This window comes from Podarcis erhardii, assembly GCF_964252035.2.
Source record: "Podarcis erhardii genome assembly, chromosome: 9".
NCBI classification, from domain to species: Eukaryota; Metazoa; Chordata; class Lepidosauria; order Squamata; family Lacertidae; genus Podarcis; species Podarcis erhardii.
In genome coordinates, this window is record NC_138512.1 from 41,874,164 (window position 1) to 41,897,134 (window position 22,971).

The 22,971-nt window shown below is 40.7% G+C and overlaps 1 protein-coding gene across 3 annotated transcripts in view; it reads left to right on the plus strand.

Moving 5' to 3' along the window:
- Positions 1–22,971, plus strand: part of IQCM (IQ motif containing M) — an 86,296-nt gene that overhangs the window by 40,866 nt on the left and 22,459 nt on the right. For all 3 annotated transcript variants that reach the window (XM_081875375.1, XM_081875377.1, XM_081875376.1), the window contains exon 10: positions 918–1,052. In XM_081875375.1, coding sequence (XP_081731501.1) covers positions 918–1,052 — 135 coding nt within the window. The remainder of the gene's footprint in view (positions 1–917; positions 1,053–22,971) is intronic.

Genomic DNA, 22,971 nt, shown 5'->3' on the forward strand with positions numbered 1-22,971 from the left:
GTCTTCTCATAAACACTATAATTGAACCTATATCTCATCTGGAGATAATTCTGTATAATAACAGAATGCATTTATTTTATTTTGCTCTGAGCACTTATGGCTGTTGAATAAGAACCACTCAGCTTTAGAAAAATCGTTTTGAGTAGCTAAAGCTGATCCATAAAATAAAAAAAAAAAATGCATCCTGTTCTTGAATTTGTGTTCACACTGACAAACACATAGAGTGCTCTGAAGAAGCAGGCTTTCCTATTCCTTTTAATTAGGGATATTGTGGGAGTTCACCTGAGCCTGACTTAGATATGACATTTCAGGGTTCAAAAACCCCACCTTCAATTTCCCTGCTCCAGAGTTAGATAAAAAAAAAAACCTGAGGGGAAAAAACCCTCTAAACAAAAGAGAGGAACCCCTATACCCTCCTTCTTGCTTCTTCTACTTCCCTGGCCCCCCAAAGCCACCACCTACCCCAGCCCTCCAAAGCACTTCCCTGTTCCTTCCCTTGTCCATTGGTAGGGAATAGGAGCAGCAGTGGAATCAATGAAAGATGAGAAAGAAGAATTTTCTCTCTCTCCAGTTTTCTACCCCTCCACTCTCCCATTTATGCAATGAGTTATAGTCTATGGGAGGGTTAAGACCTGCAATTGCAAGAGCTCCTGAAAGACCATTTTCCACACTATACTTCACCCCTATACCATGCTATGTGTGGATGATACCTTATCCCACTCATTCTTTGCTTTGTATAATTTGTTTTGCATTTGAGAAGGTAATGCAACTATGCTGTTAACTTTAGTATTTTGAAAAATACTACTCATAAATACTGTTAACTTTAAAATATCTGATTTAAAATGATACAGAAAATTCAAGATTTGTTAAAGTTCTCACCTAATAAAAATGTACATATACATTATTTTACATTCTAGTTTACGAAATAATGTTTACCAAGAGAGACTTCTTGAAAGAGATGGATAGAAATGAGCTACCTAAATTCTTCAGAGATTGTGGCCTTTTCCCAACCCTGGCTGAAATGAACAATACAATGAAAATGGTATTAGAAGGTAAGAGATTTTCTGGATGTTTTTGTTCAGAGGCAGTAGAGAATGCTGTTCTTAGGCAAAGGGGGGTTTAAATTGTTGAAGGAATGTGCACTTTGTTTATTTAAGTAATATTTAGAAGCTACATTATGCTGCTGAGTAATTCAAATGAGCCAGTAGTTGTTAGGGCTGTATAAAAAACAAAAATGGGCTTGGAACCTGAGTCACTTGGACAGCCGGGTCACCTTGCCCTCAGAGGCTTGGACAGACATTGTGCTTCATCTTGAAGCTGAGAGCACCTCATTTTCTGAAGACTTGGATGGCTTCTTTATTGACTAGAATGAGAACATCAATAAATGCCTTCTCCCCCATTTGAAGGAAACTGCAGGCAATGTAGGCTGTTCTCAGGGGATGAAGGCTGCTATATTTCAGAGAGATAAGTGTAGAGGTTTCTGACCAAAGAGAGCATTTGATTTATTTATTTATCATTCCCCTCCCCCCATAGTTTTGTGGGCAATGTTATGTTCTGTGTCGTGAGTGTTGTGCAGCTGTGCAACATTTTCACATGCATTGTTAAGTGTAGTGCTTTGTGCGCTCTATAAAACCAGATCTGTTAGTAAAAATCCTCAGAGGACAAGCCACCTTAATCTTCCAGGCATTCTAGGTTTTTTTTTTTTGTTTTTTTTTTTGTATCTTATTGTTGTGGCTTTTACCTTAAGAGCAGTGGATAAGAGCTATGACGCCAAGACTAGTCAGAAGTGCAAGATGGTGAGGTCCAAGGCTAAACCAGTTGCAGGTAGTTCCAAGGGTGGAACGGGTGCTACAGGGGTATACTGTGTGTATGACATCTGTATGGTTGTTGCAGTTACACAGATGACTGCAGCACAGATCATGAATTGGGGGAGGATGTTAGAATTCCTGCTCCATGATTGCAGTCATGGGATTGTTGTCTATCACATGACGGTATATGTTTTGACTCCACAGAGTGAGAAGTGACGGAGACAGGATGTTTATGTTACTGTGTTCCATGAAGTCCTTTATTGTCCTTTATTCCTTTTCTCTTTGCTGTCTGATGCTAGAGAGAGAGGGAGGGAGCCATGCTGCAGTGCTCCGTGTGTGTTTATATGCAATTAAATTAAAAGATTAGCCAAAATGTTGAGTTTCTGAGGTCTGTCACACAAGTTGTGAAGACTCTGCAGATCCCTAAGTGTGCCGGTGTCTGTTGACATTGGTTGCTGTGATGTTTGGGCAGAAGAAAGCTTTTGAAGCTCCTCAACCAGGAGGGAGAGAACATGCCAGTCAGGCATGTGTCTCTGCCAGGCTCCTACTCAAGTGTAGGCTGAACTCCTAACAGGATGAAGATAGATGAAGTGGAAATACCATATTCTGTTCTCCACTCCCACCTCAAATAATGCTGCCTGGTTGATGGAGCTCTTGGTTTGCTATAAGCTGCCTGAACACACCATCTTGAGTCTAGAGTGTGATTGGCGCTGAGAAACTCTTAGGTGGGCAGTTTTGTGTGGCAAAAGGTGGCCTATTATATATCCTGGTCCCAAATCCTATAGGTCTTTAAACATCATAACCAATAGATTGAATTGTGTTTTGAAACAAACAAGCTACCTATTCAGCCAGTTGTTTTTCATGTGTCCCTTCTGAGCCCGTAAATGTGTAAATAAGCAAATATACACAAAAGACAGTAAGACTGCATTGGAAAAAGTAACTCAGGAAGAGTAACTTGAAGAAGATTGACAGTAACCCCCTTCACACACAAAGCCATGTGAAAATTGCTCTCCCATAGCAATCATGAATGATATGCCTTGCAGCTTTCGAGGGAAGGGGGCTGCATAGCAACAGACAGGAAAATCCACAGACTTCTTGACAAGGTCTGATCAAGGATAAAGGTGTGACGGGCTTCTTCTGTTTGGATTGTGTATTGCTGGTCAGTTGAAGGTAACAAATATCTGACTGGGGCAGAGAGGACATGCAAGACCCTTTAGGAATGCATCCAAAATACTGCTCATCCTAATTTCTCCCCAAATTTTTGGAATTTTGATTTGTGAATGTGTTCTAACTGTGTGTGTGTTTTTTCAGTTCCTTGACCATGTAATCTGTCCTGATAATGTGTTGAAGGGTGGGATATAAATATCAAAACATTTTTCAAAGTTTTCTTTTTTAAAAAAACCCATCTTTAAATATTCATCACCATTTGCTGTCTTGAAAAAGCTTCTGCTGAAAAGGGCATGGAAGGATGATAGCTACAGAGGCTGTGCAAAAGCTTTGGACAAGGCACAAATTTAAGGTAAATAGTACTGCTTCCCCGGGCCACGTTGAAAGTAATATTCATAGTGATCCACAATATAGACTCCCCCACTTCCCAAAGTTTTGGAAGTGCCTTGGAGCTCTGAAAATGTGTTTTTGTTTTTTTACTTTTTCAGGCCAGCACCTCCAAGTTCACCATAAATTAAAAGGGGGGGGGGGAAACAGCAATGTGGGGGAGGCAGAGAATTTTCGGTGACTGGTTGTTGTAGATTCCGGAGCTCTCCATTTACTTCTGATCAGAGTGGTTTTGGGCATGAGACAGGCCCTTTTCGGTGGTGGCACTTAGACTATGCAACTGTCTCTCCTTAGAATTCCAAATGGCCCCCAAATGACAAGCATTTTAAATGCTCCTTGGAAACAATTTTGATTTGTCAGGTTTATAGATCAGGATGTTTTCGTTTGTTTGTTTCCCTGGTTTTCCGCTCAAATTTTTGTTGCTGTGTTTCTTTTTTTTTGCTGGTTGGTCTTGTTTACTCTTTATATGAATATTGTTTTTAAGTTGGATTTCTGATCTCCATCTTCATCTTTTGATGGGCAAGTGGCTTAAAATATTAATATAAAAATGCATGATTCCAAGAACAATAATGTTACTTTAGCCACATGCACTTAAGTCTTTGGATGCAGCCTAATCCTGTTCATGTTTATTCACAGATAAGTTACCCAAGTGTTCATAGGACTCAAAATATAAAATTTTACCTGTATTGTTGATTTCCAATGATACCAGCACAAAGCCATTCTTGTTTTCTTTTTTTAAAAGGTTGGGTAAATTATTATTTGGATAAAGGGAACTCAAATCAAGTGTTCTTCTGCTTCTTTGGGAATGTTTTAACATAGTTATGCTTTATTGTTTCCAGCCATAGCGTCAAAGGCCATAGATGAGCTTTAACTTGAATTTCTAGCAGCCTTGGTTGGTTTACATCACAATTTCTGTGTAGTTAAAATGTTTTTTTAATGCCAGGCAAATCTCTGGGGGGCCTCTTTAAAAGAGCTAATGTTCCCTTTGGCACTGAAATCCACTTACCTTAACTGACTTCAGTTATATTTCAACCTGATTCCTGGTGTCACAACGGTAATGTTAATTGTAGCATCCCAAAGGCTCTTAGTATTCATCAAATATTTGATTTACATTTTCTAATAAGGCTTTTGGAATGCATGAACAGGAAACCTGTCCTCTACCATGATTCCTACTACTGTCTCCTTCATTAACATTGCAAGTTGTTTTTTCTAAAGTAATTAAAATATGTAATTGAATACACTAGAATAATTTTGGAAAATTAGTTTAATTATTCCACAGGTTCTACTGGGAAACATTGCATCTTTTATTATAACTGAATGGGTAAATGTGGCTTTTTAAAATCCCACTTGTATTTCACTAGATTATTTTTTTTAATCATTTAAGCAAATCCTGTGGATAGGCAGGATTGTCTCATGGTTCTCCATAAAAGTACAAAAGTGCTGTCGGATAACTTTCCATCTATACCTAAAATCAATAGCCACCCAAGTTATTCACTCACTCCTGCCCTTGACACAATGCTCGTAAGGTAAGTCTAGGACTGATTTCAGCATTGTTTATTAGAGAACGTGACTATGTACTTTTTCTGAGGCAATGGCAGTGAGTCTTTCCTTTTCAACTGAAGCTACAGCAACTTAATTCTTAAAAACAAAACAAATGCCTGATCCTTCTAAGGAGACCTGTGTGCTTCATCAAGCATCTATGTCATGGGGTAGGCAAATTAAGGCCCGGGGGCCAGATCCGGCCCAATCGCCTTCTAAATCCAGCCCACGGACGGTCCGGGAATCAGCGCGTTTTTACACAAGTAGAACATGTCCTTTTATTTAAAATGCATCTCTGGGTTATTTGTGGGCATAGGAAGTCATTCATCCCCCACCCCAAAGTATTGTCCAGCCCCCCACAAGGAGCCCCCACTAGGTCTTAGGGACAGTGGACCGGCCCCCTGATGAAAAAGTTTGCTGACCCCTGATCTATGTTCATCAAACATCCAAGTATCACCAGCATAAATTAGATAAATATCAAAATATGCATCCACTGTATAGTGCATAGCAGTGCCAGCACCTCAATGGTTTGCTTGTTTCATTAGATACAATGAAGGGATTAGGACAATATATAACTTAGTAGCTTAGTAGTGTATTACACGTCTTCAAACAGAATTTTGCTTTTGCAGAAAAAGCAATACTTCTCAAAAAGCTATTCGGAAGTTATTCAGAAATAAATTATTAGTTTTTCTAAACTGCTTAGTAAAGAAAAAGAGTATGCCTGAATGAAACATGCTTAACATACACTGTATACGCTGTGTGGCTTGTCCTTTAAAACACTCTGAGTGACTTACACAGCACTAAAAAACAGCTGTCCTTCTCCTCAAGTTTACAATAATATATGTACGTGTGTGTGTGTGTGTGTGTGTGTACGTGTGTGTGTGCCCCTGTATTACACACAAATGAGAGTGCTCTAAAGGAATGAAAACTGGCTGAGTGCTTCTAAGCACCTCTAGTCTACCATTCTGTGTTCTGACAGCTGGGGCCCTGTGTGTAGACTGAACATGTAACATCACTCGGATAAAGATTGACCTTTGCCATCTCCTGTCATATTATTGCCGGCGAGGAAATTCTCTGTAACCTGAGCCTCCCACGTCTACTTAGCACTTACTCTGCTTATGACAGAGGGAAAGATATTTAACTTAGAGGGTAGAATAAAGGATTTTTTTGAATTAAACTTTTCCTTACAGATTATCAGACGAGGAACTGGGGATCTTGACATGGGAACTCCAGTGTCAGCATCCAGGCCTATTACTGCTGCTACCACTATATTACTCTGTAAGCAAAGGGAACAGCTGGCTGGATCTTTGCAGGTGTTCGGGGGGATAGTGTATCTTTCTGCCCTTGGGGAATCAAGTGACTTGAGGAGCCAGTATGGTCCCTTACATAGCCGGGCTGAGCTGTTCCACCATCCCTGATGAGAAATCTCTGTGTTGGCACAACTGGGGACATGAGTGCTTTCTGCAATTCTTTGTTCCATGCTCTAGGATAAAACAGGAGGTGAAGGAGGCAGCGACTAGAAAAACATGCACAATAAGGAGTGTGCCATGGTACTGCCTCTACATAGCTTATGATCTGCTACTTCTGCTGCAGGCAGGCAGGCAAGAGATTGGTGTCTGGGAGTGCCCTTGCTGATTGCTGTAAGGCTCATATCTGCTGGTCGTTGTTTTCTGTTAAATCCAATTTTATTAGACAAGAAAAAATCCATTTACAATGTAGTTACAAGCATTGCCTGTGGGATGGCATTAAATGGGCAATGAACAGCCCATCAGTGGTGATTCCTTCTGTTCCCCCAAATGGAAAGAGATAGCCTAGAGTGCCCTTATTAAACACTGCTTCATCTTTGTGTAGCATGAGCAAGTCATTTACTGTGTGGATGATAGTGAAAAGGTAATGGATTGCATCCAGAGTAACATAAAGTGTGGACCTACAAGAAGAGCAAGGTAGCTGCCACAGATATTACCGCGATCAGTTCTAAGTTATCTTTGGAAAGGGAGAATGCAAAAGACACTGTAGTATGGTTGTTTCCAAATCCTGAAAGTGGAGGAGAAGTGAACAATTTTTTTATCTTTAGCAAGAAAGGCAGAATTGGACCTTTCACATGGCTCATAGCTTCATAAGCTTTTGGAGTATGAAGAGACAGACATTTTAAGTGTTTCATTAGTTACTGCCTGCAGTATACACAGCTGTGAACTTGGAAAAGAAATAAGGATTATTTTCATGAAGGAACCTTCAGTAGCACTTTTATGCGCGCGTGCAGTGGTGGATTACTGAAGTAAGCTATTAGTCACCTGCAACCAAATGATAATTAGCTGGATCTTAAATATTGCTGTGTCTCTCAGTTTTTACTGTAGATTCGACTAGTCGGTAAATATGTGCTCTGTATTGTAACAGAGCCATGCATACACTGGTATGGATGCAAGTTACTGCAAGAGAAATAACACACGCCAGCTGTTGCACTTGCAGTAAGAAAAGCACTTCAAGAATACAAAATTATCTTCATTATGTGCATTATCAAAATCTGATGATGCTCTAACAAGGGTATAAAGGTGCACAGCATCTTCAACAGCAGATCTTGTGAATCAACTTTATGTATTTATTTATTTAAAACATTTTTATTCTGACCTTCATAAAATCATTCCAGGGTGTCTTACAACAGAAAAATAATGATGCAATAAATGTAATCCATTACAAGTCAACAAATATAGCAAAAATAGCAACAGCTGACCAGTTCTTAATAATTGTCAATAGTGCAGCCAGTTGCTACAGAGCAGTCTTGCTAGTCCTGTGCTAAGCCTGTTGCAATGCTCCTTGTATTTCCCAAACACCTGTCAGCCTGCTGGCATTGAAGCTCTTAGAAGGTGCTGCATGAGGGACTTTGACAGGGGGTTGGGACAACCCACCAGTCAATCATCTCCTAGGAGATTGGCAGGTGGGTTGTCCTGTCCACCTGTTAAAATTGGCCCAAAGGGGTGGGGACAGATGGAGTGAGGACCTGGCCTGCTTAGCCAAAAAGGTCTGGTCTAAATGGAAGGTGCTGCCTTTTTGAGACTATACCAATAGCCCTAGGATAGGACATAATCTAATCTGCTGCAGCTCCACACTGCTCTCCTGTGCAAGTGCTAAACACTGTTCAAGACTATTGGGCAGTTTACACTAATTCTCAGCTATGGCTGATGGAGATGGGCAGAGCCTCAGGGTCACACTCCTGACACCAGTGTGGTAGCATCTCACCTGAGTGGGACAGGGCAGCAGTGAGATTAGGGCTGTACGAATGTACTAGTGGGTGCACCAGGTTGGCTCTGTGTAGCCCCGACCTCACCACAACTGTGCTCAGCCCCATCCTCATCCAGATAGATTGAAGGTTACTCCCCAGTGTCAGGAGGGCAACACTGTGGCTCTGCTCCACCACACCAACCACTGCTGCTAATTCCAGTGTATGGTATACAAGTTGAACACGCATTTGTGAACATTCATGCATAGTGGTTCATGACGAAAGAATCTGTGAAAATGAAAGAAGTGGTGAAAGTCTTAATGTATTTTTAAAAATGTATCCACTCTTTCATCCCTGTTAATAGTTTGCAATATTATCTGTTAATTTTATACAAATAACAGTTTGGATACAATGGCTCCTGTTGAACATTTAGGCTTAGTTCTTGGGGAATAAGCCCTATTGAATAAACCAGGGCTTAATTCTGAATAAGTGGGCTGTTAATTTAACATGTTCTTTCAGCCATATAGCATAATTAGCAATATCTAAATCAATGGGTGTACTCTGACTTGGTTGGATATCGCTCATTGTCTAGTGGGTTGGGGTTTTTTGTGAGGTTAAAAAAGTGTATTCATTCTGAAAGACAATTACATGTAAAAAAAATTTTTTACCTTGCTTAGTTGAAAAATGATTTCAAAACTCCCAAGGGCTGTGTTATATTTACATGAACTTGCAAGCTAATCAAATAGGTCATTTTATTCATTGTTACTCAGAAAACCCCAAAGCAAAAGCAAGCTTGAAAGTCTTTAAAAGATATTCAAATCCTCGACAGTTGGAGCACTTCTGTTACAGTATAGCCAAAGCAATGAGTCAGAAATTCTTTGAAAGAGGGTTAAGAGCTAAAACAGCTGGATTGTTGAACGGATGGCAGGAGGCAAAGGTTGAGGCAGCTTGAATCTTATTTTCCACTGTGATTTTGTACTGGTAGGAAGTCTACTGGACGGGGGAGGAAATAACATGCTGCAAAATACTGAAACTGCCCTGTGGCATCTTCTGTTCAAATATATACATTTAGTTTCTTCCATGCTCAGAAAGAAAAAAAGTCAACCCACTGCTGAGTTTGTATGGCGTAATGCATGCTATTCCTTCTAAAACTACATTAAAGATTGCATTCTATTTCAAGGAAGTGTTTACAGTTAAATATTGGTAGAGATAATGAGTGTTATCTGACACTTAACTCCTCAGAGATCCCTGCACTCCTCTGTAGTCAAGGGCACCTGAAAATAATAATAATATTCAAGGACAGTTAGGGGAGGCCAGCTGGAAGGCAATGGAGATAGAAAAACATGTGTCAAGGATATGGACATGCCTTCACTAAAGTACAATGGGGTCTACAGATGCCTTTGCTCGTATAATTCCTTTCCCTTGAAATGGAAGGCCATGCCTTGTTCACTGACAAGTAGAAGACTGAAAAGAGGTATATAAATAAACAGCAGTATTAGTAGTAAAAAAAAATTGAGGAGGAGAAGGAATTGGGAACCAGTGTCCCAAAGACTTAAGAAAGACTTAACTGTATCCTTCCCATCATTTCTGACATTAAGGAGACACATCTTGTTTCTTTCTTTATGCAGAAACTCAACTAATTATGGTCTAGAATTATATAGTGAAAGCCTGTTTCTAAACTGGATAACAAGGCGTATTTGCAAGTTATTCTAGCTGTGAAAACTTGCAACATGATGTTATATCTAGGAAGTCTGCTTGTTAGTAGAAACAGTTATCGGGGTTTGTAAAAAGAGTTTTATTGCAATCATGCACAAAATACAAACAAGACAAAAATTAGTAAAAATGCGACTAAAGGGCCTTACATCACTTTCTTTGCTATTCATGAGGTGAGAAAACATGAGAGAACACCGGCAAATGAAAGCTTTTAAGATAGCCATATATCCCATATTATCCCATATTAGCGGTGACAAAGAGTCTATGAGATGAATAGTAACAGCATGAGAAATGAAATCCCACCATACCGCATACGTTTTTATGCCATAAATATACTTGTAGGCCTTGAAGAATCTTCCATGGTTGTGCTATAGTCATCCTAGCTGTTGCCAATCGCCATGTGATAAGTTTTTTGGAATTAAGTTGTTGAGTATGTTTCTCCCATAGATTCAGGGGTGAGCACTGCAGTGTCATCAGCACAGAAGTCTTCAAGGTCTTAAATTTCTAGACTGCCCTTCATCCGAGGGCAGTTTACAATGCAAAAACACAAAAAATACCATAGTAACAAGCAGAAACAATATCCCCCCCACACACTTTAAAGGGTCATAGGTAGTTTACTAAGCCAAAGGTCTGGGAAAGAGGAATGTTTTTCCCTGGCTCCTATAATAAGGTTACCAGATTTTTTTCAATGAATCCAGGGACACTATACATACATACATACATACATACATACATACATACATACTACATGTTTGGGACGTTGATGCTGCAGCGATGGCAGTGGCAGAGGGCCGCCCGCCGCCTTGACCTCAACCGCCACATTTCCCCTTCCTCTGAGGCTTCTATCTCCTTTCTCCATGAGCCTGGGCAGCCCCTGAGTTGTTGGTTCTTTGGTGGTGGTGGTGGTGAGGAAGCGGTGTGTGGTGGGCTAGGAATGGAAGGCGGAGAAGGAGGGCCAAGAGCGGAAGCGGCAGCAAGGCTCGGGCAGCGCAATGCCTCCCTTCGCATCGGAGCAGCCCCAATCCCATTCCTACTTGCGTGCAAGCAGGAGGGAGTGGGAATCCCTCAACTGAGAGATCCCTGCCTCCTCCTGCTTGCACGCAAGCTCTGATAGGCAGCGGGAAGCCTCCCTTCACAGCTGAGAGATCCCCGCACCACGCCTGCTTGCATGCAAGTAGGAGTTGGGAGACTGCTCTGATTGGCAGCATGAAGCCTCCCTTCACAGCTTAGTTGCTAGGGTCAGGGAAGGTGGAGGCAGCCTGGAAGCTGCATCTTAGAGCCCCTGCACTACCACCATATGGGGGCTTCCGAGCAGCTCCTGAAGCCAGCCAGAGCCAAGTGCTCCAGCCTGCTGAGACTGCCCCTGCTGCGTTTCCTAGGGACATTAGATGAAATCCAGGGACATTCCGGGGATGGAATTTGTTCAGGGACTTATTTGCAAATCCAGGGGCTGTCCCCGGGAAACGGGGATGCCTGATAACCCTGTCCTAAAGATATGCTCTCCCTGGGGAAAGCATCCCACAAGCAGGGAGCCACCATAGAAAAGAACTTCTTGCGTTGCTGCCCTTCATAAAGAAGGGCACCAAATGATGACTGGAGGTCCAGGTCAGTTCATATGGAAGCATAATGGTGCTGCCTTCGATATTACAAAGGGCAACTGTGTCAATATGTGATGCCACCTGTGAATATTCTGTTATACATTCAAACATAGATTTATATGGCTCAGAATACTACAGTACATGTTATTCCATTTACTGTCCAGTATGGTAATACTGAAATATGTTTTCCAGAGTTTTAAGACCAGTGAGGTATCTGGTTGATAAATTCAGTAATTCCCTATACGCAGCAGAAACTTATCCCTTTCCCGAGGCAACCTCATTCTACAACATTAATTCAAATTTAGTGAGATCCCTCTTGGCATGTGCCCTCAAGTATTGATTCACCAATATGTTTGTGAGCTTCTAGTCATCTACTTATTTTCTATAACTTTAATTCTATGGGCAATTATTTGCTTACTTACACAGCCTCAGTCACAGCAGACAATACAATACTTCCATTCTTTTATTCCTGAAACAATTGATAAATTAGTAAATTTGAATGGTTGACTTGCAATCTGGTGTAATTTAAAAAAAAATGAAATTTGGTACCCACTGATATAGACCCCTACTCCTGGCCTATAGCTGTTAAGGCCGCAACAGTACCTAAAACCAAAAATTCAACTTTATTTTTAAAAATGAAGTTTTTATTGGTTTTTCTATTTGGAAAAATAACCTAGAAGCTGCTAATCTTCTGGTTTGGTGAATAGGTAAATGAAGGCATGAATAATTAAACTAGTCTCCTACAAGTCCATTTTATGGGTAGGGATAAAAAATTCCCTTTCCATTCAGTACCCTACTGGTGGGTAATTAACATTTCTGTTAAGTTCTAATTATAGTCCTTGTATCTCAGCCATTATGCTAATAGTGTTATTCAGTAGTATGTGAGATTGCATTCATTATCACTGGTGAGTTAAACCTTTATTAAAGAAGAACTCCCTCAGGCCCCATTCTGGAGTTAAGTAATTATTCATTTGGTTTTATCCTTGCAATTAGCTTATATACTGTAGCGCTCATTATTGAGCTTCTATACCTCCCTGAACAAGATTAACCCACCATGGTAAATAAATGCCTAACAGCTCCAAAAGTGCTGCTTTTGAAGTATTTTATTATGTAATGAAATAAAGAATTGCAATGCATTGGTGCAACATCCTACTTCCCCTTCACAGTCAAAGTGAAGGAAATTACAGTTCTGTGGGACATTTTCGACTCAAGTTAAGCTGGAGAAAAAGTAGATCACATCAGAGCCCTGGTGAATCCAACTGTTAAGATGATTGAGCTCTGCTTTCCTTCAGTGGCCTCCTTATATTCCATTAGGTGGGTGGAGGTGTGGGCTAGGAAAATGAAGCAGAAGTAACCCAGAACAGTCTATATTCTTGTTTAAAAGATGTCTGTGTTTTATGGACCATCCCATCATGGTCTTCTCCTTGTTGCAATTTAACAATACAAAAATACTGTTTCAAAATGGAAGTCTGTTAATGGTTCTTACAGAATCATTACAAAAATTATGACATGTAGTTGGATGATGAAACTAGCAAATTTTGTGTGCTGTAGACGAAACCCACCAGCAAAAGAAAATATTTATGTAATGCGGTTTCTGACAGTATTGGATGTCAGCGTAATGCTAATATCATGATTATTATATCACAGAACCCATAATATGTAGACATATAAATCCTATTTAATGGAGCTTACTCCTAGGTAAGTAGAGGTTCACAGTCTTAAAGTCTCAGCTTCTTGGTAATTTTCTTCTATGCTTTTTTAAGAACACAAATGCTTTTATTCATTGCTTTTTTCTGGGGGTACGCATACCCTTAAACATTTTGTGAATCTAAGTTTGGCCTCATTGAGGGGCAGTATTTCAATATTAGGAAAATGAGAGTACCCCTAAACTTTTTTTATATAGAAAAAAAAGCACTGCTTTTATTAGTGGGGGGGAAATCCAAACTAAAAAATTCTTTGGAATCCCAGTACCAAATTGTTCAGGGAACAATTCCCATGCATATTTCTGTTTTCCAACAATTTGCTTCAGAAAGCTTCTTCAGTCTTTCCTCAAGCAACACCTTCAGAGTTCATGTAGCTCCAATGCATTCTCCTTCTCTTTTGTGGAATCTTAAATGAAAGTAGTCCTCTTTCTTGATAAGCATTATAGGAGTAGTAGTAAAGGAACTGATGATTCACAGGTTCTTCTGTGGTTTGTTTCGGGTTTTTTGTAGCTTAGCATGACCAGAACACATGGTGACAAATATAGTTAGAGAGAACACTGTATTGAAAAGGCGATTTTCAACACTTTCATAAAACTAGAGCTATTCTAGACTTGGATACTTAGCCATCCATATTTCATAACCATTTTTTTTTTCAACCCTTAGGGATTCAAAAAATTTCGTTCCCATGGTAATCTTGGATTCTGAAAATACTCATACTTTCCATAAATGGATGGTAAAATAGTTTAAATAAATAAATGACCAGCTGTCTGGTAGTTAGGCATATATTTGATTTCCATAAGACATAGAAACCTACTGCTTCTGCCAATCAGAGGAAATGAAAGTAAATCAGTCATCAAAGGTATAATATGTTAAACATTTGCATGGTCATGACCTCTCTGTCATTAGCTGATCCTTTTCTTTTTATCATCTTTACTTTCTGCTGCTGTTCCCCAGTTACCTATAGTACTGCTTCAGGTGTTGGTCTGACACAGTTGAAATATCTATAAAAATAAAAAATTGTCCAGCAGCACTTTAGAGACCAACTAAGTTTGTTCTTGGTATAAGCTTTTGTGTGCATGCCTGGTATCTGAAGAAGTGTGCATGCACATGAAAGCTTATACCAAGAACAAACTTAGTTGGTCTCTAAAATGCTACTGGACAATTTTTTATTTATATATATATTTCAACTACAGTACTGCTAGCAACACACACACACACACACACACATTTTTAAAGGACTTCAACTAGGAGTCTCTCTCTCTCTCTCTCTCTCTCTCTCTCTCTCTCTCTCTCTCTCTCTCTCGCTAAGCTCCAGTAACATACTATCTGTGTGCAGTCCCATAGTAGCTATACAGAACCTGAAGAGGATGTCAGTGGAGGCAGAGGAAGCCCCAAAGAGGCCAGAGGCACAGTAGGCCTTTGTTTAAAATCCCAGTGGTTTAAATACATTCCTTTATTATAGGGAATACATACATACCTTTGGTAGTACAGTACTATAATTGCTGTCTGGCTTCCCCTGGATTTTTCTAGATGCTTCCACATGGTGTCGTTTTCACTCCGACACTATTATGGAATATTACAGTCATAATTCAAAGTGCTGTTTGCTGTCACAGAAATTCTGACATTTGTGAAATATATGGACTGGTTCAGCAACATGTTCATTGTTTTGCACAATTTACTGCTTTTATGTGTGGCAGGTAGAGTGAGTGGTGCGTATGCTGAGTGACATTATGAGGCATTATGTTGTCTTTTTTGACAGGTGGCTTGTCACTGTGGTCTCTAACATGACAGATGGTTCAGACCAACACAGTTACCTCAAGTAGTTCTTTAGGCACAAGGCGAGAACGTTTCTCTGTAACCAGGCCTTTGGCTGATTAGCATTCTATAGCCTTTTAAATTTGTTTGTGGGGGTGTGTGAGGGTTATTGGTTTATTTTTGTTTTCATTTTATTAGGTATTTTGTGTTCTCATTTTGTATTTTTAGGTTGTGAACCACCCTGTGATCTTTGGATGAAGGATATTAAAATGAATGAATGAATGTTCCTGCTATCTATTCTCTTAATCTCCCTCAGGGTCTACTTTCCAGAATACCAGATGTTATATAGCCTGCCCCCATTCCCCCCCCCCCCCCGGGGTTGTCAGTGACCTGTACACATACTCATAACTCCAGCATTTACTGATTGGTGGAATGTAGGAATGGAAGCGGTGTGAATAAAGGCACAGAACGTTTTTCAATCTGAATACATCTCACCTTTGGCGTGGATGGAAGAAAGCACAGACAACCTCCAGAAAACAGCATTGTGATTGGTTGTGTGGCTAGTCTGCCACAATTTTGCTTCACAGGAAAGAGCAGCTATAGCACTATAATTGCTGCTCCTGGATAGGTCCTAATTCAAAGACTGAGATGCACGAAGCTTTGTGATCTTTATGCAGAACTGCAGCATCTATTTGATATTTATCTCTAAGCAATAGCCACTTCTTCGTTCATTCACGGATTCAAGTAATTCATTCATGGATTCTCTTGTGCTTTCACCCTCCCTACATTTTGCACTCTCCCCTCCCCCATAAGACTCATGATCTTCTGCATAATTGGAAGATTAACAGATGCCCTAAGCAACAGCTTTCAGAAGAATGAGAAAATCACTCTCATGTCATCCATCCTTTGCTGCAGTCCAAACAACTGAAGGGAGGGGAATACTTTGGTCATTTGATTTATCGCCAAGTTTGCAGTCATCAAACATGTGTAGCTTCTATGTATAACAAACGATCAATGTCATTCTAAAGTAAGGAAAATAGGGACAGAACGGGCATGTTCTTTAATATTCAGTTTATTTGAACATGTACAATTAGAACATACATAGAGGCTCTGCACTCTCGAGGTGTCTTCAGCCAACTCGCAGCATTCCCTCTCTATGTAAATGCACACATTTACACCTGCTCCTTCCTCAGCTGCAGCGATGTCACTTGGACCAAGTTCTGTTTCCTAACTAACAATTAGCTCCTGTCAGCTGACTATTCAGTGCTATTAACCAGCAGTCAGCCAGGAGCCTTGACAGTAATGCCTTTGAACTTATTTGGTTATACATCCCATGAGACAAGAGTGAGGGGAGAACCATTGAGGAGTTTTTAGAGAAAACTACAGCTGAGCTGAAATTTCCTAGAAGGCACTTTTCCCCTGACATTTTTCTTTTTTCCTCACCCACCAAAGGAAGTCATTTTTCAGAATGTTCTCTAAATGCTCCCCGCCATTTTGTTGAGGTAGCTGTCATTCTCCCCAATCCACTATCCTGCAGCGCCCTGTAACAATGCTAGATCTTGGGGAAATGTGCAGTTTGCAAATTGGTGACCATTGTGCCAACAAACCTGCTGTTGTTGCTTGCAGCAGCTGCAAACAACAACACAACATACTTTAGGCAAATTGACAGAACATGTACTACTGCTACAGGTAATGGTGAACTCCACCCTTGGCTAGTTGGTTATTTCTGTGATGGTTCCCTGATAGCTTAACTTAGTGTTTATTTGTCCATGTGTTATGGATTGTGAATAATAATAATAATAATAATAATAATAATAATAATATTAATGTGTTATGGATTGTGCATTTTAATAATAATAATAATAATAATAATTATATATACCCCACCCATTTGGTTGCGTTTCCCCAGCCACTCTGGGCGGCTTCCAACCGAATATTAAAAACAATACAGCATCAGACATTAAAAACTTCCCTAAACAGGGCAGCCTTCAGTTGTCATTTAAAAGTAAAATAGTTGTTTATTGACATTTGCTGGGAGGGTGTTCCACAGGGCAGGCACCACTACCGAGAAGGCCCTCTGCCTGGTTCCCTGTAACCTCACTTCTCGCAGCGAGGGAACAGCCAGAAGGCTCTCAGCGCTGGACCTCTGTGTCCGGGCTGAACGATGGGGGTGGAGATGCTCCTTCAGGTATACAGGACCGAGGCCATTTAGGGCTTTAAAGGTCAGCACCAACACTTTGAATTGTTGTCAGAAATGTACTGGGAGCCAATGAAGATCTTTCAGGACCGGTGTTATATGGTCTTGGCAGCCACTCCCAGTCACCAGTCTAGCTGTATTAATTGCAGTTTCCGAGTCACCTTCAAAAGTAGCCCCACGTAGATCGCATTGCAGTAGTCCAAGAGCATAACTAGAGCATGCACCACTCTGGCAAGACAGTCCGCAGGCAGGTAGGGTCTCAGGCTGCATACCAGATGGAGCTGGTAAACAGCTGCCCTGGCCACAGAATTAACATTTGTAGGAGATTTTCTTGATTTGCTCTTATGTTTGTGCAATGGTTCTAGGGGTTGCTCGTGCGTAAATCGGCGCCATGCTTGGCTGAGTTACCTGGGTGAACCCTTTCTGTCCGGACAACCACTCACCCGTGGCTGTCTCAATCGCTGGGAGAATCCGTCAGTGGGCGTTTCTTGAACTTCTTCCAGCAAAGAAGCTCTTTGACGCCTAGTCTCCGCCTACTCTCCCTGCGCAGAAGCCTTCTGCGCAGGGAGGGTGTGGGCAGCGAAGGACCCGTGCTCTCCCCGCTGGTCTCTGGCAAGGAGTCATGGAGCCACCTCGCTGATTCCCCCATCTGCCCCCCCTTCTCCACTAGTGTTACGCTGATTTCCTTCCCCAGAAGATGGGCTGCTTCTCTCCCTCCCGGTACGCTCTCCGGAATCCCTCTGGAGCCCTCCCTCTCCCTCTGGCTCCGATGGCAGTTCCCTGACAGTTTGCTATAACCAAATGTTTAGGTGCATATTCTCTAAGTGCTTTTTTTAAATATGGAAAGTCTTCAGTGGTGCTTCCCATTTCTCCATCCACAAATGACATGAAGAATTATGAGAGGCCATTTGCTCACAGCTCTAGAAATGACTTAGCAGTCATTATTTGGGGGAGGACAATATATTACTATGGATTATGTAACTAGGATTAGCTAATCAGTGGGATTTTAGTTTAGCAAAAATCTGTGAGTGTGTCATCTTTGCTATGGTGCTTAGGATTAGGGCTCCTGTTTGTAAGAGGAATCACCACAATCTATTTTGAAAGACTTCCTACATTAACATGAAGAAATATTCCTGGCTGTAATGTGGAGACAGAGTTGTCAGAGTGGGCCTTTAGAAAAGCATTTTCCCCCCTCTGGTAAGCTTTAGTTCATGTGTCAAGTATCTTTCATCATGATTCCTATATACTGCTTTATAGTGTAATAGATCAGGCAGTTTGTGCATTTTCATTCTGTTTGGGCTTATTTCAGATAGATTATATTATTTATCTTCCAACCCCCACCCCAGGACTCTTTGCTGTGCTTTAGTAGTTTCAGAATTTTAGCTAGTGATTTTGGTAGTACGGCTGCTCCTAGATATTAGAACCTGGAATTAAATTCCCCCTGGATTTTGTCTATTTTCTTGCGACTATCACATGACTTACTGAAGCATGGCAAGGTAATTCAGTTTTTACTCAAAACTTAAAAGAAATTCATGTGGTTTGGAGAGAGAGTTGAAAATTGATCACTGGATTGGATTGATTATTGCATTGATTAGCTGCAATAGGAACACACACACACACACACACACACACAGGTGATTGGGAACATGGGTCGAAATAGTAATGCATTACTTCTATTAATTTCAACAGAGTTTAAAACTCTCCACATGCAGGTCACCCACAGCTATCTTTACTGAATATTTTTATTGATTTTCCAATATCGTTCCAATAACAGCCTCATTATAACAATGCCAATTTTTAAAAATAATTTTTAAAAAATTGATTTTCCAGTATCGCTCACCCACATCTATCTTATCCCATTGCTTAGAAAATAAAAGGGCTGATCCTATGGGATAGATAACACCTTCCTTGCACTAGTACTGTATGGGAAAATATATTTTGTGCTTGGTGTTCTGCAGAGGGGAGGCAACCATTTTTAACATTACAGAGGTAGCGCACTTACTTCCATCCAAGACTTACAGGGTGTTATTCCATATACTGCCCTCCTGCTGCCACATTCTCTCCTGGTTCATCTCTGCATCTCAGAAGGCGGAAGCTCCTCATTGAAAGGAGGAAGTACCTAAGGTGGCTCCATAGCAGTCAGGCTTAATGTCAATTGGATGGCCACTCCTCTGCCAACCCACTTGGTCCCTCCCTTGGGTCCATCGCTCTGCCCTCTGGACTGCTGTCTCCCTCTCCAGGCTCAGATGCTTCTTGGGGTCCCGAGTTCACTTCTTGTACCCTGCTAGGACCCTTCCTAAGGTGGTCCAGCTGTAACTCCCCAATCTCCTACAGTTCCTCCTCAGGATCTAACTACCCCCCACCCAATGACCTCTCCATGAGACTCATGACACTTGGCACATGGTCATCAAGCCCTCCTGAGTGGAAACCAATCCCAGCAAGTCTTGCAATTAACGCCAGATTTAAAAGACATTAAATATAATCCCCACTTGGCAAGAAAAAAATGAGAGTACATTATAAGTCTCCTATATGTGATGTCTGGTGTGGGGCGGATGCTTGTGGGTTGCAGAAAATGTACTCATGGTCCAAATAAGGACACCTCCTGCCACCTAATTAGGCCTGTGAGCTAGAGGTTCCTCAGGTGCTAGAGAAGCCTTTCAGTTATTCAGTTCAGCCCAAATTGCAATGCTATGAAGTTACAGCAGCTTCACTGACACTTCACAGAGTTTGGGAGCAGCAGCTATTGCATAACATGCTCACATATTGCTATATCATCCCTTCCCTTCTGTTACAGGATCATAAAGGGGATTATATTGTGACAGAAGAATAGGGCTTCGTGAATGGCATTTCCAAATTGGAAGTTCTAACTTATTATTTATTTTCTTAAATCACAACCCCTTGCTGACCTGCATTTGAATTTTTTTTTTGCTAGCATTTTCACCTTTCAGCTGTTAATGCTGACCTTCTGAGTCTTCATTAATACACTTGCAGTTATTATGTTCCTGCTTAAGTAGAAAACATTGTAACCAAGCAACAGATGCTCCATTAATTTAGGAATTAGGACTGTCTATTTTGGCTCCCTTTTTCTTGGTATACGAGCACAAAATTTTTCACTTTGATGAATGAATTGCTCTGTTTATAATTTTTATTACTAATGAACAGAAGTGTTCAATAAAAATGACATGACAAAAATGCATGACATTCACTTTTTTCATGTTGAAGTAAATGAACCCTCTGTTTTAGTGATAACAAATTTTCAAAGTTTATATTTGGGAGTTCTTAAAACTAGTTTGACTACCAATTGAGACCAAAACTTTTGGACATAAATTCAAAAACAGCTTAGTTTAGTTAAAACAGAGAAGGAATCTGAGAAGGAAAGGGTAAGTCAGAAGTTCCTATTTATGAACAGAGCTGATTGCATGGCATGGCACATTTAGGGCAGATCCACACCATACATTTAAAACACATCCAACCCACATTTAATGCACATGACTTTCACCAGAGAATCCTGGGAACTGTCTTTTAGTAATGGTGCTGGGAACTGTAGCTATGTGTTCCCCTAGCTTCTTTGGGGAAAGTTGTGTGTTTTAAATGTGGGTTGTACGTACTTTAAATGTATTGTTGGATCTGCCCAAATTGTCTCTGGAAATTGTTCCTAAGGCAATTCTGATTAGTCATAGTGGAATGGCCGAAAATCCTTTTAGTACTTGACATATTTAGGGTTGGCCCAATGTATTTTGATGCTTGAAGCAGGGGACAAAATGCCGGCCCATTCCACAGACAGACTGGAGTAGCAGTTAAATCTTACTCCATCAGTCATGATGAGACATCTGCCTAAGGACAGCAAGCTATATTAGGGGGCACAGGGCAGGTCACATAGTTCACATAACACTGTCCTTCAACACCTCACTGCTGTCTGCTTCTCTGTCTTATGGTACAGTGAGCTCTGGATGTACAAAGCAGCAATGGGGTATTGCTGGTGTATATTTTAATCCCCTGTAATCTGCACAATAGTAAGGATGGTGACGCATCATCTTAACTTTGTCATTGTATCCCATTAGTTTACATGCAATGACACCTTCGCCCTCCTCTGAAAATTGTCTATGATGCAAATGTTCTGTGAGGGTCGGTGTGGCATTTGCCTGTTCTTTTGGAAATGTCTGTACGGGGAGAGAGAAAGAATTAGTAGGTAGACCAATAGAAAAGCCGGAGGTGGAGTCTACCTGTTTTTAAAAGGCTTAGTCAGAGGTTTAGACAGTTGGGAAAAAGCAGTTGGGAAAGCAGTTGGCAGACAGATGGAAATAAGGAGGCAGTTAGTGCAGTTGGTTCTTGTGTGAGGGGAGGTAGAAGAGTTAGAGACAGGATAAAATAAGACTAAGAGGGTAACAGTGTTTCAAATGCATTTAAAGTTTATTTGTGTTTGCAATAAACTACAGTCTTCATTGTTAACTTGAGAACCTGACTGAGACTAAGTGATTTACTGGGGAGAACCTGGTATGGGGGCAGCGAATTAGTGGTGTACGGGTCAATAGTCTGTGAGACGACTGGGGGCTCCATACAAATGCCACAGTTGGGAACATCCTATTCCATGAAAAATGGTTTCTGGCATAATGCGAGGAGTAGAAATCACAGTTACAGAATGTCGTGCCTCAGTTTACCTCGCTATCTGCTGCTGATACTTAGCCATGATTTCTGGCTCACAGATGGGGCTGGAGGTGAGCAGGAAGATGGGAAAAGCACCAGGGTCGGTAGACTAGAGAGCAGACAGGTTCTGGTGCTTAATGTAATGGGGTGCTTGTTTGGCTCACACACTGCAGAGTTAGTTGAAGCTCCTTCACCAGGAGCTATAAACAAAGATAAGAATAACAATAATTGGACAACATTGTTATCGCCTCTTGAAACTACCAAACCATATAATATGTAAAGAAAAGTGCATTGAGGAAATCTAAAAATGCAAATCAGGGAAATAAATTGTTATACATGCTGTCAAAGTATGGAAACACATGGAATGTTCATTAACAGATGGTCAAGGTTTTACTCAAAAAAACGTTTAAAACCTCAGCGCTTTTACATTTTACAAGCCATTATCTCCACTGTGAACACGCACTCTGTCTGCAACCAAAGAGACACCCATTAGAAGAACAAAACTGCTACTGACCATTAGTGGCAAACATACGAACCAGTGAACATGAACCTCAGAAAACCGTATTCTGTACATTTGAAGCTGACTAAACATTTCAGCAAGCACCAGAGCCTGTCTATTCAACTCACACATCAGCTACAAACTTTAAATCACAGACTTTATCCCAGCTCTGACCCTTAAAACATCTTTTGCTCTTTTAAATAAGCTATCTTTATTTATCTATATAATTTATATTTAGCTTTTTATAAGGCCCAGGCTAATTATTTTCTTGCTTCCATAGAACAATACAAATTTTGTTGTCCTTCATCCTGTCTTCTTACTGCAATATTACTGTGGGATTGTTGTTGTTTTTTAAAAAAATGTTGTTAGCTGCTGTTTAGAAGTAGCTGTGTCTGCTCTGAGCAGCTTTTGAACTGCAAAAAGTGGTATAAACAAAATCTCCTCTGCCTGAGATGAAAGTTTAGTGCCATCAATGCTGGAATTTGAGGATGTGATTTTGGGTGTCAGTGATGCCTCTGTTGCCATCATCCCAACTAGATCCTGAATTACTGCCATGCCAAGCACATAGAAGGGGAACAGTACATTTAGTTTTGCAAATAAACAAAATCGCAATAGCTCCCTTCTGCTATTTCTCCCTAGCAGCTAGTATTGGGAGCCTTAAATCGAAGGATGGTATCCAATTGCCATCAGTGCAAGGGATTTTGCTTGTTTTAACAGAACTTTCCCCCCTCTCCTCCTCCACTGCAT